Source organism: Ixodes scapularis, unplaced genomic scaffold, assembly GCF_016920785.2.
Source record: "Ixodes scapularis isolate PalLabHiFi unplaced genomic scaffold, ASM1692078v2 PGA_scaffold2__306_contigs__length_199485367, whole genome shotgun sequence".
NCBI lineage: Eukaryota > Metazoa > Arthropoda > Arachnida > Ixodida > Ixodidae > Ixodes > Ixodes scapularis.
The window spans coordinates 140,304,184-140,322,433 of NW_024609857.1; the positions used below are offsets into that span (position 1 = coordinate 140,304,184).

Sequence of the window (18,250 nt, forward strand, 5' to 3'; positions counted from 1 at the left end):
TGCCTCTCTACACACTTCCGCAGATCCCGCTGGACCGTCAGACTCCGACCGTATCCGGGGGATTGAGGCATTTGTCTCCGATGCTGTCCCTCGCTACACAGATACCCAATTCAAGGAGCATTTCAGGATGCACCGTTCGACGTTCGAGGTAACCCCATAAGCATATGTTCGGAATATAGTTTTACTTTCATCATTCAGAATTTATTTTTAGGCATTCAGTACAAAAATACAGCGCGGGAGGTCTGGATTTCTGTCTGGCCACTCAGGGGAAAATTTTAATAATGTTTAAGGCGTGATGGGTTTGTGTTCAAATATTAAAATTACATAGCGATGAAGAGTTACGATATATCACGTAGAAAAAATAACCAAACGAGACAAGGGGTGACACAAGCCCATCTTTGAAGGGTGCTTCGCCGTAGCGCAGCCGCGTACTTGAGGGAAAAACACTCCCTCAGAGCGAGATAGCGCACGCGCTCGTCCCTAGTGAGCTAAAAGAAAAATATTTTCTTTGTGGCTATTAAGCGCAAAGCCAAGCAAGCGTTAGCAGTGTTTGAATGCAAGCTGGGGAATTCATCTTTATAAGTTGAGCCCTGTAACCCTTGTTTCCTTTTACAATAAATATTTATCTTCTCACATGGCGATTTTTGCATTTCGTGTAAATCTACTGGTAATAAAAACAGTGGCTGGAGTTTCTAAACAAAAGATAGTTCGTGACAACATTTTTGTCGCGTGACTGTGCTACTAACCCAAACTAAAGAGCCAATTGCGTGTTCTGGGCAATTAGATTATCTGCCCTGCAATTCACACTATTGAGTGCTAGCTTCAATAATGCTAGCACACTCTCTCCTCGTCAGAGTAGAATCAATGAAAATAGGGTATAGGTATATGCCTGCTTTAAAAGTTCTTTCTGCTGCTCCAAAATGGCTCGAGCCAATCACATCATTGTATTTCTTGTTTTCATTGATTTAATGTTCGGTTCACACATTCCAGGTCTTTCTCCAATTGACTGAACCTAACCTAGCCAAGACCATTGGAGTCCGGGTGCCAACAGCCACCAAGGTCCTCATGACGTTGTGGCTCTTAGGAAGTCAGGAATCGTACCGTGGCGTCGCTGACAGGTTTGGTGTTCACAAGAGCACCCTCCACTTTGTGGTCTACGAGATTGTGTTGGTATGGGCACGGTGTGCACCCTCTGTAATACAGTGGCCCACGCAGCTTGCCCAGGTGGCCAGCCAATTCGAACGGAAGTGGAGGCTCCCAGGCGTTGTGGGTGCCGTGGACGGGTGCCATGTTTCTATCAAGGCTCCCAAAGAAGAGCAGTCTGCCTTCTACAACAGGAAGGAGTTCCACTCCGTTGTGCTCCAAGGCTGCTGCGACAGCAGGATGGTGTTTACACACGTGCATGTGGGGTCCCCGGACCGGATGAACGATGCACGCATCCTCACCAATTCTGGCTTAGATGACATTCTTAGCGCCCTTTCCGAGGACCTCCACATCCTCGGTGACTCCGCTTATCCCCTCGGGGTGAACCTGATGCGTCCTTACAAGGACAATGGGCATCTGACGAGGAGACAAAGTAAATTCAACACAACATTAGGTGCCTCGCGGTCAGTGATAGAGCGGGCCTTTGCCCAATTGAAAGGAAAGTATCGACGTCTCAAACACCTGGACATGGACAACCTTAACATGGTTCCCATGTTTGTGATGGCGGCGTGCGTTCTTCGTAATGTCATTCTCACGTCTGCAAAGCCCTTTGTCCTTTGCACGGAGGAACTAGAGGATCCATGCCTGGTGCGCAAACAACCAGACATGACAAGAGCGCCTTCCGCTGCAAAAGCTAAACGCGACGCAATCGCTAGCTTGCTGCACCCTGCATGCACCTGAAGGGTGAAGTTGCCATGTTACAGATCACTGTATGTCTTCAGCTCCTCGGTTCTCAACCTTTAGCAAAATTAAATTGAAAAAATGGGTCAATAATAAGGCAATTGACTAGAACAAATTTTTTGTTACTCGAGTATACTTTTTGGAGAGTTTTACCAATGTTTCCCCCTCCTGCTTTTTCCTGTCTTTTATGCCCTTATTACGATTTATTAGAGCTACATATTCACATTGTTACTCCACAAGTTCTTTTGCAAAAGTTTGGCGAATTAAAATAATACCACCAAATACAGACAAAATAAAATAATTGGGACAAATGAACTGGTGGCTTGCAACCTGTGCCCGTCAATATTATAGTGCCTGAATATAGGTTGTCCCCAGTTAAAACATATTTTAGCAATATTTGTACATGCAGGCAATATACTTCTCCCCATCCTTAGTAACTATTTTAGAATAATGTATCTTGAGCGTACGCTTGGACTTTCCTTTTGGAACTGAGTCACTCAGAACGTCCAATATAACAATAATACTGTGATGCCTGGAACAAGACAGACACAAGTGATACAGCTTTGCACAAAAAGATTCAAACAATGGTATTTATTAAGTTCAAAACCCTTAAAAGTTGACTAGAACTTGTCACAATATAAAAAAATCACAGGCCCGTGGCCGCATCTCAAGAACAGAGAAACATGAATGCAGTGGCATCTGGGATCAGAAAATCATTCATGTAGGGGGAATGTATAGCCAGGACTCTGGTATAGCTTAGAAATTGCACTTGTCCAAAAGCCAAACTGTACTTAATAACATAAGAATGCACTTATATCCCAAACTAAGGTGCCCGCAATCTGACGGAGGCTGCAACAAGAAAAAACAAAACAAAAAAAACAACTATAGTTTTGAGCAAAAAACTGCAGTTTTATTCATAAATTTAAACCACAGGGTCATTTTTTAGCACTACAAATGAAACACTTGGAGTGACTTTCGTGATAGGTGATATTTGCCTAAAGTAATGCTCATTTATTTTCAAAAAAACAACAACTCGCAAAATGACCAGTAAGAACTAAATGAAGTGTACAGACAGCAACCAAAATGTAGCAAAAACTATGAATCTACTTTTTGTTTACTACTGTATTTGTACTTTCCAGCAACTCGAAACACAGACAAGTCTGGCATGCTTCTGCAAAAGAAAACTGTAAAAAGAAACATTAACTGTTACAAACAATATATGCAGCTCTTAAGGTTTAGTACGAAAATGCTTGCTCCAGTTGGCCTGACTAGTAAGGTTAGCATTTTGCTATACTTTCTTTTCATGCCGCAGAACGACACACTAAATGACCATCGCTGTAGAAAAGTGAAATTTAAAGGTGGACTAAAGAGGTTTTTAACTTTTTCTTTTTGTGGCTCTGGTTTCATGTATCTGCTCCAAGGATCCTAGAAATCGAGAAATTTATAGCGTCCTTCTGCATTACACGCATTCAAAGCCAGACTGTCAACAAGAATGGCTCGAGGGAAAAAAGGAGGAGCTAAGAAGAACTAGTGGAGCATTGTGAAGCGCATTTAGTCCAAGCAAAATGACTTTCGAGGTCGCATGAATAAGTGGCAACGGCGACTATGAAAAGATCTTGTCTACAGCTGACTTGCAGGCCCAAGGCATGAACCAAGCGTGTTTCACTTGGTTTCACTAATTCATTTTTGCCCCTTCACCCCTCTGCAGCATTTTTGTCAGATTTCTAACGAATATCTCATTTTTTATATTGAAGTGAAGCACGTGTAACAACAGTTTCTAGATTTTTTGAATCCTTGGAGCACAGAGAATAAATTAGAGCTATAAAATGACGTAAGCACCAACCCCTCGGTGTACCTTTTGTGGTTCTCCTTGGGGCCACTGCCTTTGGGAGTACCACGTTCGCGGCGAGACGCTCTACCGCGAAGCGGGTTCGTGCTCGCGTGGCATGCTGCTCGTTGAGCGCAAACAGACACCAGTCACGTTGGTAACGGTGATAAACTGTTTATTTACAATGAAACAAAATAACAACACAGCGGCTATAAGCTGGTGAACGCCGTCGGTGTGGAGATCGCCCACGGCCGAACGGTCGTTCACAAATGTACAAAGGACGGGGTAAACGCTCACCGGTGCGCCGGAAGGTTCCCCGTTGTCGCCGCCGCCGAATCCCAGGAAGAAGAGAGAAGCGAGACTGCCAGTGCTGTTAAAGGGGTACTCCGCCGTTTTCTTCATAGTCCCCGATTTGCCTAAAAGCTTGCTAGACACACCAACAAACATCGCTGAACTAGTAACCCAAATATTTGGACAAAATAACGTTTTTTCGTGCAGTTACAGAATTTAAAATTCTGGACCTCATCGTGTTTTTCAAAGTGAAAAGCTCTACGGGCAACATTGAAAAAGTGACGTCATGGTTGGGTAGGAGTTCACTCTTTGGGCTGTAGACTTTATTCACATCTGATTACAAACAGTTTCATGGTGTCAAATGAATGCTTTGGAAGGTCGCTCGAGCCCCCGCGCAGCAGCACGATACAAATGCTCGGCATAGTTCATATTTAGACTGCCTGCTCGAACTGCAATCCAGCCCAACCGTGACGTCAGGGCAATGAAAAGCGCGGGTATATTCAAATCTTCGTTTTGGCGTCGTTTTCATTTGCCGATTTCACAAAAACTATTCTGAATTTCGCGATACTAAATAGCATACCGAAAAGAGTAACGGACGGCGATTTCGAATATATGGTTAGTTGGGGTTGCTCAAAATATCGCCGGAGTTCCCCTTTAACTTTTTTTGGACGAAGTCGCCAGGACGCGGCCTAAAAGTCGCCAGTTTTAGCGAAAAGTCGCTGAGTGGTGATGATGATGATGACCTTTTCCGTTTTTTTTTATTTTTTATTTTTTTTTACGAAGGTTTTTGTTAAACATTATTTTAAATCATTTCGCGTGGTGACGAACCAAGTGGACAGTCAGAGTCGCCCGTTCCATTCCCAAGGGGCTCGCCAACACCTTGAGTAACTCAAGGCGTTGGCGAGAAGATCCTGGTCCATGAACAAAACAGCAGAACACTGTTCTGCTTCATCCTTATCGAAAAAAAAAAAAAAAATTTCTCGCCTCAACACGGGCATTTTTTTTTTTTTGGCGTGGTTCACAAAGCATTTTTTTAAACACCTGATAATCCCTGAAAAATAGAGTGGTTTTCAAGGGGTTGGGGGTCGGATAATGCATTCGTTTTTGCGTTAACCGGCGTGAACCAACATCACCTCACCCACAACAGGATGAATAAAAATGAGTGACACCCAGAGCTGTCCCCCAAAAGCCACCGGAGAGCTATCCGACTGACGTATTTTCCCCCCACTACATAGCTTTAGTAACAAAAATTTACATAGCTGGAAAAAAAAAAGTCCCCAAAAAAGTCGCTAAGACTCCAAAAACACAAAATTGTCACTAGGGCGACTGAAAACACTCTAAATTTAGCGACTTTCTCGCTAAGTTAACACCACTGGAGACTGCTGTCCGCTGGTTTTAAGATAACGGCGGGGGCGAAGTGGCCAATCAAGGAGCGACACGTCGATCTCCTTTGTGCGGGGGTTCGTCACGGAAATCGCCCCAAGGGGGAGAGGAGGAAGCCACTCACAGTGGTAAGCAGCGCCACCTCTCGCTACGTCGGCGCGGCCGCCACGGCGTGCCAAAACGCTGACGCGACAGAATGTTGAGGGATCACAATCCCCACACTCCCCCCTCCTTAGCCAATAGTCACCCGCAAACGGGTGGACCAACACAAACACATAAGACTAAAATAATAAAAAACGAAAAAAGAAGGCCGCCAGCTGCTGCAACTACACGGGAAACAGCCCGGTTATACGTTCATGGTCCAAAACTTCGTCCAGCGGTCCCTCACCAGCGGTACAGCTCCCAGCGGTAGTCGGTCGGCTGCGTCAACACGTGACCGCCGCGCACGTAGCGGATCACCTCCTGAGCGCACAAGCCGGGGTAGGGCGTCGAGCCCAAGGTGACGAATGTCCCACGACAGCAGTCCGTTAACGCTCAGACGTCGGACTTGAAGGGCGCCCTCGGACCTTTAGTGGTTGACGTCCGACTCGGAGTCCGTAATGCTCCTGGAGAGGCCGAAGTCGGCGACCTTGTAGCAACCGTGTTCGTCGACGAGCACGTTCCGGGCGGCCAGGTCCCGGTGGGTTGTCCCTCAGCTGCCGATGTAGTGCGTGCCCTACGAACCCTGCTGGGCGAACTGCGCCAGGTCCCGGGGCCCTTGGGACTTGTTACGGGACGAACGGGAACAGCTGGTCCCTGGTCGGCGAGCTTTCCGACCGCGGCGCGGGTCCCGAAGATAATGAGCCGGCTGTCCCTGACCGGATGTCGATCCCGACGGCCCACGAAAACGACGGGTTGCTGGTTTGGCCCGCGGCCGGCTGGGGTAGCGGGGCCACCTGACGAATCACGCGCAGCTCTGGACCCTGGACACCGCTGAACTGCCGTAACCAGGAGACAGCAGCTCACGAGCGGCGCGAAGCAAAGCCTGGAGGTCCTCTTCGTAGGTGCGGAACGTACTGCGGTAGAATGACCACTTGGTCTCCGACCGCTTGTGACGACGCTCGCACCGCGCTCTTGCGTTGACATGTGGCACACGTGAGCGTAGGTGGCAATAACTGACCAATGGCAGTTACGCGTACCCTTTCCCTCGGAAGCCGTGTTTGGGGGATTCCCCTACGGGTTCATCCGGGAGCGAACGCTGAGGTGACGTATCTAGGTCACTGCTTGCCAGTAAACAATGGTGTCTGGCGCGTTCGCGAAGGCAGCAGGTGCATTGTGTGTTGCACTTCCCTTAATGTGACATTTCGCCACTTACAGGGGCTGTCTCTACGAAAACTTCGGATAATAGTTCCTCCGTCTCCGCAGATTGTAGCGAGACGACTGTTGTTCGCTGCTGGCGTCGTCTCGCGCTGCGTGTGCATGTTTCTGCGGGGGCTGAGTTTGCTCGTTGGCCCCGTTTTCCCTCTCATGGTAGGGTTTCAGATCGCACACATGTACCGGCCCACCGACTTTTCTTGATTGCAAGTTTGTCAGCTTGTACACGAGTGGGGAGAGAAGTTCCTGCACTCGGTACGGGCCACACCACTTCGGAGCCAAACCGGCCGAGAAGCCTTTGCTGGCATCACTCAGAACATGGTTGCGTCTGAGGACGAGATCGCCCACTTTGTAGCGGAGGTCTCGATGCGAGCGGTCGTACTGAGCTTTTTGTTTCGCTCGCGCTACCCCGAGATTGCGACGCGCCTCCGAGAAGGCTTCCGTCATCCGAGTTTGTAGCTGCCGCGCGTGGTCCGTTTGCGTCGGCTGCGCGCTGTCCACCCCGGCGCTCGTCCCTAGGACACGGTCCATGGGGTTCGGAAGCTCTCTCCCAAATGTGAGGAAAGCGGGGGTGAAGCCCGTCGAACGGTTGAGAGTGGTCCGAAGTGCGAACCCGATCTCGGGGACATATGTGTCCCAGTCACGGTGCCTTTCCGCGAAGGCGGCCAGCATTGGTTTGATGTTTCTGTTACATCGCTCCGTGATGTTCGGCTGCGGGTGGTACGGCGTGGTTGTTCTGTGCTTTATGCCAAGGGCCTTGCACGCGTCCACGAATACCTTCCCGACGAAGTAGCTCGCTCGATCAGTCAAAAGAGCTTCGGGGAATCCAAAACGGGTGAAAACCTCCATGAGCTTCTCCGTGATCGCTCGGGCTGTCAGCTTACGGAGTGGAAAAAGTTCCGTCCATTTGCTGAAGTGGTCAGTTACAACCAGCAAATACTGGTGTCCTTTAGGGCTCCTCGGTAGGGGGCCGACCACGTCGCAGGCTGCCAGAGACCATGATTGCTGGCTCGGAATCGGTTGCATTAGGCCCGGGGGTTTGCCGCCTCTCGGTTTGAAGCTTTGGCAAGAGTGGCAGGTGCGGGCATAACGGAAAACGTCCCGTTTCATGCCCGGCCAGGTGGCGATGCGACATAACTTAGAGTAAGTCTTGGAGCCGCTCGCGTGTCCGGCCAAGTGCGAGTCGTGATAGTAGCGCAAAACTGCGTTTCTCAGACTGCGGGGTACCACTACCTTGAACGCCTCGTCGGAGTCGTTCTCGGAGGGTATGTACCTCAGCAAGAGCCCGTCATTGCTCAGCAGATATGAATCCTCCGTGCCCGCACCAATACCAGATACGTCCCGGCACTCGGCGCCTACTACAATACCAGTAGTGTTGCGCCCGGCGGTCGCACCGCCCGCCTCCACGGCGTCCGACTCTTCCGCGAGTCCGTCGATCACCTTTCGACAAAACGGATCATTCTGCTGGGCTTTCAGAAGCTCTTTGCTGAACACGATTCCCACGGCGCTCACTGCGTCTAGGTGGTTGATCGTCTCGTCCGGGGTGGTCAGATCTGCTGCCTCCCTTTGGGACTGAGTCACGGCTTCGCCTGACACTGTGAGTGTCGTTGGCTCGGCCTGGGTCTTTGCGGAAATCTGTGTGCAGTCTACGGGGGCTCGTGACAATGCGTCCGCCACCACGTTTGTGCTGCCTTTCCGGTACCGCACGACGTAGTCGTATTTTTGCAGCATCAAAGCCCATCTTGCCAAGCGACCAGCGGGTTCGCGAAGTCGGGAGAGCCATATTAGGCTTTGGTGATCTGTTTCGATCACGAAAGTGGTCCCGTCGACATAAATGTCGAAACGCCGGAGTGCAAAGACGATGGCCAAGCACTCTTGTTCGCATGTGCTGTAGTTCCTTTCAGCTGGCGCCAACGAGCGGCTGGCGAAGGCCACCGGTCGGAGTACACCTTCGTGCTGTTGGAGCAGGACCGCGCCCAAGCCAAGATTGCTGGCATCTGTTTGGATCAGAAAGGGCTTGTTCAAGTCGGGTAGCTTGAGTTCAGCTGTGTCCGCGAGCGCTCGGGAGGTGCGGCGAAAGGCCGCTTCCTGCTCGGGACCCCAGCTCCAACTCACGGACTTTCGCAATAGGCGTGTCAGTGGTGCTTGAAGCGTCGCGCAGTTTGGGATGAATTGGCGATAGAAGTTCACCATTCCCAGGTAGCGACGGAGGGAGCTCACGTCGGTTGGCGCAGGAAACTCCAGGATTGCCTGTAGTTTGTCGGGGTGTGGCGCAAGGCGCCCGCGATCCAGTTCGAACCCGAGCAAGGCGATGCGGGTTTCGGCTATTTGAGCCTTTTCGGGGTTCAGGGTCATTCCCGCGGCTTTTAGCCGGTCGAGTACGTCCTCGAGATGACGTAGGTGATCTTCGAAGGTGTTGGAGTAGACGACAATGTCGTCGAGATAGGCCATTGCGTGTTTCCATTTGGCTTCTCCCAGTACTCGGTCGATCAATCGCTGGAACGTCATAGGCGCTCCGCACAGACCGAAGGGCATTCGTGTGAATTCGAAAAGCCCGCGGTGACAACAGAAGGCTGTTTTTGCCTCGTCACCTGGCTCCATCCGAACCTGGAGGTAGCCTCGGCTAGCGTCCAGGGTGGTGAAGTACCGCGCACTGCCCAAGTTGGACAGAATCGAGTCGATGCTCGGTAGCGGGTAGGCGTCCTTTCGTGTGACGTCGTTCAGACGGCGGTAGTCCACGCAAAGACGTGAGCTGCCGTCTTTCTTCGGGACCAGCACCACGGGGAATGCCCAGGGGCTGTTAGATCGCCGGACAACTCCGGTGTCGATCATTTCGTCCAGGGCACGGTCGATGGCTTTTCGTTTAGCCAAGCTTACGGGCCGCGCGTTCTGCCTTCTTGGCAGTTCGTCGCCCGTGTCAATGCGATGGCGCACTTCATTTGTGCAGCCAGGTCGGTCCGTGAACATTGCGTCATAGCGGCGCAACAACGACGACAGTCGGGCTTTTTCTCGCCCTGACACGCTGCATGATTGCGTGAGCAGTGGGTGCGTCATTTCCCCGATGGGGGCGGCGCTTGCTGCCATCGGTGCTGGACTCGGTGTCTTGGGGTCAATGACCCGGTTTAGGCAGTCCTTCGCTTCCTCTCGACGGCTCGTCGCGTGCGCCAATGGTGGCGTTGGCGGTACGGTCGGGGGTTCGCAGAAGGGTTTCAGGGGTGCAAACGTGCCCTCCCGATAGCCTGCGCTGCTGACGTCGATTACAATGCCTGTTTTGGCAAGGAAGTCTCTGCCCAAAATAATGGGCACCGATAGGCCAGGGAGATGAACGAAGCGTTGTCGTCTTACTCGATTCTCCCATCTCGCGACCAGCCGCGCGGTACCAGCCGAAAGGGCGGTTCCGCAGGCTAGGCGAAAGGCAGTGTTGCATTCTCGGAGTCGGACAGAATTCTGTCGGAGGTGAGTCAACACTTCGTCGCCGAACATCGAAGCGCTTGCTCCGGTGTCGACGAGTGCCTTGAATGCCTTGCCGGCGATCGTTACAGAAATGAACGGTGCCGGCGTGCCGGTCGGGGGCGGTCGGCAAAAGAGTGGCCATGGGACCCTCCGATTCTTTGTTAGCCACCGGTCCGTCCGTCCAAGGGCCGTTTACCGGTGGCTTTGCTCGTTTCCCGCACGGTGCGATTCCGTGTTCGGCCGCTCCGGGCACTGGCGAGCGAGATGACCGGGGCGATTGCACCGAAAACATCTTCTGTCGTCGCCTCGCTGGGGGTTCCGCCGTGCGTTTCGGTTTTCGCCGGCTCTGTCGTAGCGTGCATCGGCTCGCTGACCTTGAGGGAGCCTCGTTTGCTCCTGCCTCGCTGCCTCGTTGGGGCGCGAGTCGGTGGTTCTGAACTGCGGCGTCGGCCGGCTTGTTCGTCTACCGTAGGAGTACGGGTCGAGCGCACGATCTGAGATTGCGTACGTGTCTCGGCCCCGATCTTCCGCATAGTTTGCGGAATCGTAGCGCCTTGGTGTTCGAGATGGCGTGTCCCCGCTCCACGCGCAGCGCGGTTCGAGGGCCGCTGACGCTGGAGGCGGAGGCCGGTACGCACGGGCAGCGAGAATGTCTCCCTGAAGGCGCCGGGCCTCGGAGGCGAGCTCGTTCAGGTCGCGGAAACGGCTGCCTCGAAGATACGCAGCGAAAGTCGGGTGGCTTTGGCGTATGACGCGTTCCACTCGCTCTGCATTGGGAGCTGAGGGTTCTGCGAGCTCGAAGAGCTCTTGCATGGCTCGTACGAACTCCAGCAGGGACTCGTCCGGATGCTGAGTTCGCTGTTCGAGTTCCCGCCGCATCCTTCTCTCGTAGTCGGCGGGAAGGAATTCGCGGCGGAACGCCTCTCGGAACTGATCGAGCGTTCCGGCGGGTTGGTCACCGACAAGTCGGAACCAGCGGGCGGCTTCGTCGACGAGCGCGATTGGCAGAATGCGCTCAAGTATTTCACGATCGGACATTCCCATCGCGCGTTGGTACTTCCGTAAATCGTCAAGGAAGTCCGTAGCGCTCGCTTTGTCTGCGTAACCCCGATAAGTCGGGACGGGAATTCGGACCGGAGGTCGTTGGGCCTGTGGTGCGAGTGTTGTCGTTCGCAACGCACCTGTCAGACTCTCAATCACACGTGCCGCGTTTTCGAGCAAGGTGTGATGAGGCGCCGCAGCGGTTTCTCCGTGGGGAGACCGATAGGCTTCGCTTTGTGCCGGCGGCGGAGCACGCGTGTTCAGGGAAGATCCGGGAGCGATGGCGCCCGTTCGCAATGGCGTCAGAACCACGCTCGGCTCCAGGGGTACGCCGTAGGGCGCTTCTCGTTGGAGGGTTGGCATTTCGGCTTCCCGTTGAAGTGGGGGCCGCGCGAATGCGTCGGCCGCGGTCGCCAGCGTGAGCAAATCCGAGAAGTCGGTCTGCATCGTCACGGTAAGCGCTGGTTGCGCGAGGACTCGTCACTCGGCAGCAGTCGCCACACACAGACGTACCAGGGTTCTGGTCGTCAGCCCTTTTGTTGGGCGCCAAATTGTGGTTCTCCTTGGGGCCACTGCCTTTGGGAGTACCACGTTCGCGGCGAGACGCTCTACCGCGAAGCGGGTTCGTACTCGCGTGGCATGCTGCTCGTGGAGCGCAAACAGACACCAGTCACGTTGGTAACGGTGATAAACTGTTTATTTACAATGAAACAAAATAACAACAACACAGCGGCTATAAGCTGGTGAACGCCGTCGGTGTGGAGATCGCCCACGGCCGAACGGTCGTTCACAAATGTACAAAGGACGGGGTAAACGCTCACCGGTGCGCCGGAAGGGTCCCCGTTGTCGCCGCCGCCGAATCCCAGGAAGAAGAGAGAAGCGAGACTGCTGTCCGCTGGTTTTAAGATAACGGCGGGGGCGAAGTGGCCAATCAAGGAGCGACACGTCGATCTCCTTTGTGCGGGGGTTCGTCACGGAAATCGCCCCAAGGGGGAGAGGAGGAAGCCACTCACAGTGGTAAGCAGCGCCACCTCTCGCTACGTCGGCGCGGCCGCCACGGCGTGCCAAAACGCTGACGCGACAGAATGTTGAGGGATCACAATCCCCACACTTTTAAGGTGAACCGAAATTTGGATTTCAGAAAACAATGCAGCAGCGGTAGACGGGACGCTACAATCCCTAAAACGCCACTCATAAGGCGATATCTCGAATGGACGACCGACAGGGCGCGTTACGTCAAGATATCTCGTTTCCTTCTCTCTTCGCTTCACCCCCTCAAGGCGGCGAGGCAGAGAAGACGCGAGGTTGTTCCCTCTTCTCGGAGAAACAAGACGTCAACATACACGTCAAATGCGCCTCCTTTTTTTTTTTTTTTTTTTTTTTTTTTTTTTTATAAAAATACGGTCATCTGTTCGAGATATCGCTGTATGAGTGATGGTTTGGTGTTTGTAGCATCCTGTTGCACGCTTTTGCCGCCGTGTTTTGTAGAATCCAATTTCGGTTCAGCATCGGATGCTGAACCGAAATCTGGATTCCACAAAACACGGCGGCGAGAAGCGTGCAACAGGATGCCACAAACACCAAACCATCACTCATACAGCGATATCTCGAACAGATGACCGAATTTTTATAAAAACAAGGAGGCGCATTTGACACGTATGTTGACGTCTTGTTTCTCCGAGAAGAGTCGAGAAAAGGAAACGATCTCGCGTCTTCTCTGCCTCGCCGCCTTGAGGGGGTGAAGCGAAGAGAGAAATAAACGAGATATCTTGACGTCATGTGCCTCATCGGCCTTGTTCAATCTCGACTTTTTTTTCCAAAAATACGGCTGTCAATTCGAGATATCGCCTTCCGAGTAGTGTTGTAGGGATTGTAGCGTCCCGCCTACAGCTCCTGCATTGTTTTCGGAACTCTAAATTTCGGTTCAGCATCCCTTTAAGGCTGCTGAGACTGTTTAGATTGACATACAAGGCGATTCAGCCGTCGGAGCTTAGTACGTTGCAGCTTCAGCTGCTGCCTGTACCGCTGCCTGTCTTCTTGTTCCCATGCGTCCATCCTTTCAAGGATTTCTCCCAGGATTGCAGCCGGCCTCTTCCTTCTTGTTTGCGGGAGCTCAGGCTGCCTCGTTGACCTTGGAGTCTGTGCGCTCTGCGGACACACAGTGCCGGCTTGGGAGGGCATGGCAATGGCTACAGCTGTGGTGGTGGCTGACGGCCCTGTGGTGGCTGGGATGATGACTTGGGACTCGGTGACTGAGGCTGCAGGAACGACCGGCATGCTCGTGCACACCGGGGCAGTGTACTCGGCCGTATCCTGGAAAAGGTTGTCCATATGTTGATAAAATTCCCAATCCTTGCGCCCTCGTCTTGCCGCCTTCTAGTGTAAGTCCGCTTCAAACTTTTGAATTTGTTTTCGCAGCCGTCTGGCGATCTGTGGGCACCAGCTTCCTTCATTTCTACACTGATATTCCTCCACACTGTTCTTTTCTTCAACTTTCGGTTGCTGAAGTCACCATAGTACTTTTCATAAAGTGAAATCAGCAACAACACCTCGCTGCGGGACCATGCCCCTCCTTCACCAGCCTCATCAGGGCTTCCTTCATGATCTAAAATGTCCAAAACATCAAATGTAATTATTAAGGTTATCAGTTCATGACCCTTTAAACACCAAACCTTATATATACAGCTGTAGGCGATGCCGGGGACGCCAAGCAATCATCAAAGCCCCATTATATGCAACTATAGACAAAACACGAGGTTAGTTAACACTGGCAGGAAGGACTTCAAGCCTCCTGGAAGCCAGAGAGTGACAGCCGGCATGCTGCTAACAGCCTTTTTAGGCCAGAAAGAAGCTAGGTCTTTTCACACGAGAGTATATTTTTGGCTTTTAGAAATTCCCTTCAGAACCCAAGCTATATGTGAGATTCATACCGTCGCACTCCCTGCTGCTACATGGCTGCGGGTCCAACTCCTGATGACCACTGACTATAAACAAAAAAAAATTGCGAAGTTGTCAACAAGGGAAAGCAGTTGCATTACAGCACTTTTACGTAACACACTGCAATGCATATTCACACGACAGAATGTGCACGCTAGCGAAGTTTATGAAGATGTGATCAAAACAAGAAGCATGATCAAATGATTGTGTTTGTTAGTGCAAGGGGAAGTGGCTCGCACTTCGATACAAGGAAGGCCCACAGCAACAATAGCGCTTGAGCGGTGGAAGTATCTAGCTGAGCTCTACCAAAATATCGATAGAAATGCTGCGGCCGTGCGCAAGCGGAATTGGGCTGCAGTATAAAGTGAGTGAAAAATGCCGATCGGCGATGGCTCGCGTTTGTCGCGCAACGCTCACACTCACCGACAACTAATTTTCGCCGACAATTTAAATGAGCGATGTCAATTTCAAATGCAAGAGTGCGATCAGCGAAATATGGAGGTACTCACCGATACTAATATAGAGAGGAGTAGTGCAGCGTCCTGTAAGAAAAAAACGACATATACGGAGAGATTCTTATTTTCAACACGAAATGAAACATAAGGAGGTGAGACGGAACGTTAGCGCATGAGTTGTCCCTTACCGTCGTCGCTTTCAACCAGATAAACGGGGCTTTCAGACGCAGTGGATGTCATCGATGCAGCCATGGCAGCAGACGCACGGGAGAATTCGAAACCTTTTCTGGATATTCCCGCCTAATTCCCCGGAAATCGTCACCAGTCAGGAAATGACGCCATCTTTAGCTCCTTTGACTCTACGTGCACCGTCTCCGGACTCGGTGCTTCGGAGCTTGACTCCGAAGCCCCGGAGTTACGTGCACCGGAAGTGACTTTTGGCCGTCTAGTGGAAGGAGTCAGTGACTCCTTGACTCCGGGGCCGCTACTGAACGCGCCCAATGCGAGATCGCGGAGCGGAATCATCGCCCTGACGTCACGGTACACCTCACCCCATCAGGGCGTGGCGACCGCAGCGACGCTTGTGTTCGGTCTCGGGGCTAATAGCAAATGAACGAACGTGTTTATTCCGTCGAAACACCCCGGACCCGACCCTATCAGCTAGTTTTTGCGAAGGCCCGGAACACAGCCTGGAAGGCTTTTTGGGGATTATCTCGACGGAAATAATCCTCCAAGCACGTCGAACTGCCTGCGTCGCGGGCTGCTTGACGTTCGCTCTCTTCGTTCGTTTCCTGCGAAGGCCGAGTGGGCTACGAGCTCTGGAACTCCCTGGTTCTCACAGTGGAAGATAACACACAAGGGGTAAGCATCCTAAACAGGCGAATAAAATAAAAACTTCCAAGAAAAGCCGCCGAACTCCGAATGCAAAATGCAGGTGGGGAGTCACGCTGACCGAGTTTCCACTGCTCAGGCGGGTGCCAGAAATTTCTGGCATCTGATAGGGGTCGCTCGATTCGCAAAATGGCGGCGGCCAGAGCGCTCTTTTTGCAAAGGGGCTCCCCCCGTCCCTCTTTTACGACGCCTATACACACACACACGCCGTAAAAGTTAGTGATGCATGGACAGAATCTGCCCAACTTCAGATTTGGTAAAGTTCCGCACATGCCGAAATTTTGAAGGAAAGTACGGCAAAAATTCGGCAAAAATTCGGCAGATGTGTGCGCACGCGCGCAAACGCGACAGGGCCATGGATCGCAAATGGACGCCGCGCGGTCGCGCGGTAACCATCGCACAGTTTAGTGCAACCAGCGGTTACGGCGAGGTGTGGAGTAGGCGGCACGGTAACCGTGCGTTTGTGAGCTTTTGCGAGTGAGGTTCTCTTCAATATTTTCTGCCTCAAGAACAGAAGATCGACCAGTAATTTACGCAGTCCACTGCGCAAGTGACCAATGATGCGGTGCATTCTGGATAACGTGATTTTCATTTGACCTTTCCATTGATGCAACGAGGCAGTTGAAACATTGACCGACAACTGACAATTACGCTCAGTGTGCGCAGCCCACTGCCGTCAAACGGGGCAGAATCAGGAGAGCTTGCCAGAATGTATGGGATGCAGCTGGCATCCTCGTCATAATTTGATACATGTTTTCTCCCTTCTTTTCTTTCCTTTTTACGTACTTTCTGTAGTGTGCATATTCTGTACATTTATTTCTCTGTTTTGTTTTTTTTCATATGTGGTGGCGGGCTGGCAGCAGACATGTACAAGCTACTAAAAAAAATTTAATTAAGTTAAGTTACTGAGTATTAGCCTCAAAAGTAATTTGAGTAGAGCAGAAATTACTCAAATGGAAAATAAATCAGTAAATTACTAACTACCGTAAAAATGCAGCGAATTACTTTTGAAGTTACTTTTATTATTTTCTATGCTAAGAAGGAAGTACTTACATAGGTTTTGATGCCTTAGCGAATTCTGCTGGCCGAATATAAAGCGGCTTTTGTTTTCACAGAAACGCTTTAATCTAGCTGGTTCTGCTTCTGCATGCCTAATTTTTGTGTACTTCTTTTTTGTCAAGGATGTACTGCAGATGTGTCATTTCACCTTTGAGGTTTAGCATTGCCTTAGCTTGATTTTGCAGACAGTGTTTAATTGCTTACAGTGTTGCGTAAAGTACGTCTAATAACTACTTGGAAGTACAAAGTAAATGAGTGGTTATGCACTTCGAGTAAAGTAGTGAGTACACCGGGTGCAATGTACTTGAAGTAAAGTACTATAAATACAATGTACTTCCAAAGTAAAGAAGAAGTACCTTTTAACACACTATTTCAGAATGCCCTTTCATTCCCCATACAGCGTTTTCTTTTTTGCTAACTTGCCGGTCCCGGTATGCATTGCTTCAGGGGAAATCGGAGGTGCATCCGTTCTTTTTTTGTTTTTTTTAATGGCGGCAATTAATACGCTATAGAGTAATTCCTTTATTCTCGCTGACGAACCATTTAACACAATCAACTTATAAGGCACTTATCTGTATCGGTCTTATAGCCGCCATTTCTTCACTCAAAGAAATGACCAGATGACGTCTCGAAAGACAGCACAAGCTATACAGGAGCACCAGATTAACTTCAGAGCGGGTGCTGCACTTTGTTACCGTCTATGAGTGAGGATGTAGTGTGTACACATCCTGTAGTGGGCAAGAATTCCTACATTGGGGAGAAGCGAGGACAAGCCCTTTCTTCAAATGCGTCAAGTATCCTTGAGCTTCGGGATACAAAGAAACTCCAGTCTTCGGCGCTATTCCCACAGTTACTCGGCCTCTCTTGCGTCGTGTCTCTTCGCTCCCCCCGCCTCACAGCAGTGTTGTTGCAGTGGGGGGCATCTAAATCACTTTCTTCCTGCCCCCCCCCCCCCCCTTTTCTACGCCACATGCTTCCCCCTCTGCAAATATCAGCTGATCTTCCAACATCTTATCTCTGTTGTGTGACAAAACAACCACTAGAATTCGAAAGTAATTTGTAATTTGAGTACAAGTCAGTCGGAAAAGTAGTTAAAGTAAACTACTAATTACCAAAAGAGAAATGTAATTGAAAGTTACTAAACTATCCAGAAAAGTAGTTAAACTACAGTAATTTGAGTAAAGTAGTTGAACTACGTACAAGTCTGGCTCGCAGGCGCTCTTCGTAAGGGTTTTCACTTATCTGCCTAGCCCCGCACACCACCACATTGGCCCCTTCCAGTATGTGCAAAGAAAATTATTTGTATTATTATTATTATAAAATTCCTCTTTTCGGTTCACAAGTAGTTTGTGCCAAAACAGAATAATATTGCTTTTTAGTTTCCGTTACTTCGCGATTTTCATGTATCTGCATAAAATTAACACATAAGTATCATGCTCGACGTTGCACATCCGACATTTTTAAGTCCCCATCTTCCTAAACGTCCGTGTGTGTCCTAACACCAGACACCGGAATTTTAAATTTTAAAAAGGCACGTTTCGAATATGGAACGCACACTTTCATGCAAAGCTGACGTCAAATTTCTCAAATCGAAAAACATGCATATTTACAATGTTATTATCTCTTCTGGTGAAGGCTCAGCAACCGTTGCATTCGTTTTCGCGCACGAAACAGA

At 50.6% G+C, this 18,250-nt stretch overlaps 1 protein-coding gene and 1 long non-coding RNA gene across 2 annotated transcripts; one reads left to right on the forward strand and one right to left on the reverse strand.

Annotated features, from left to right (window-relative positions):
* Positions 1-127: 127 nt before the first annotated feature.
* LOC121836611 (protein ALP1-like) lies at positions 128-1,884 on the forward strand. Its single transcript, XM_042291565.1, has 2 exons — positions 128-148; positions 991-1,884. Exons 1-2 carry the CDS (start codon positions 128-130, stop codon positions 1,882-1,884), a joined length of 915 nt encoding a protein of 304 aa, XP_042147499.1.
* An 11,862-nt stretch (positions 1,885-13,746) lies between these two features.
* Positions 13,747-14,847, reverse strand: LOC121836813. The gene is made up of 4 exons (XR_006078008.1): positions 14,814-14,847; positions 14,680-14,712; positions 14,164-14,217; positions 13,747-13,838 (listed from the first exon to the last, which is right to left on the reverse strand). It is a non-coding gene; the product is annotated as an uncharacterized LOC121836813 (long non-coding RNA).
* Between the last annotated feature and the right edge of the window lie 3,403 nt (positions 14,848-18,250).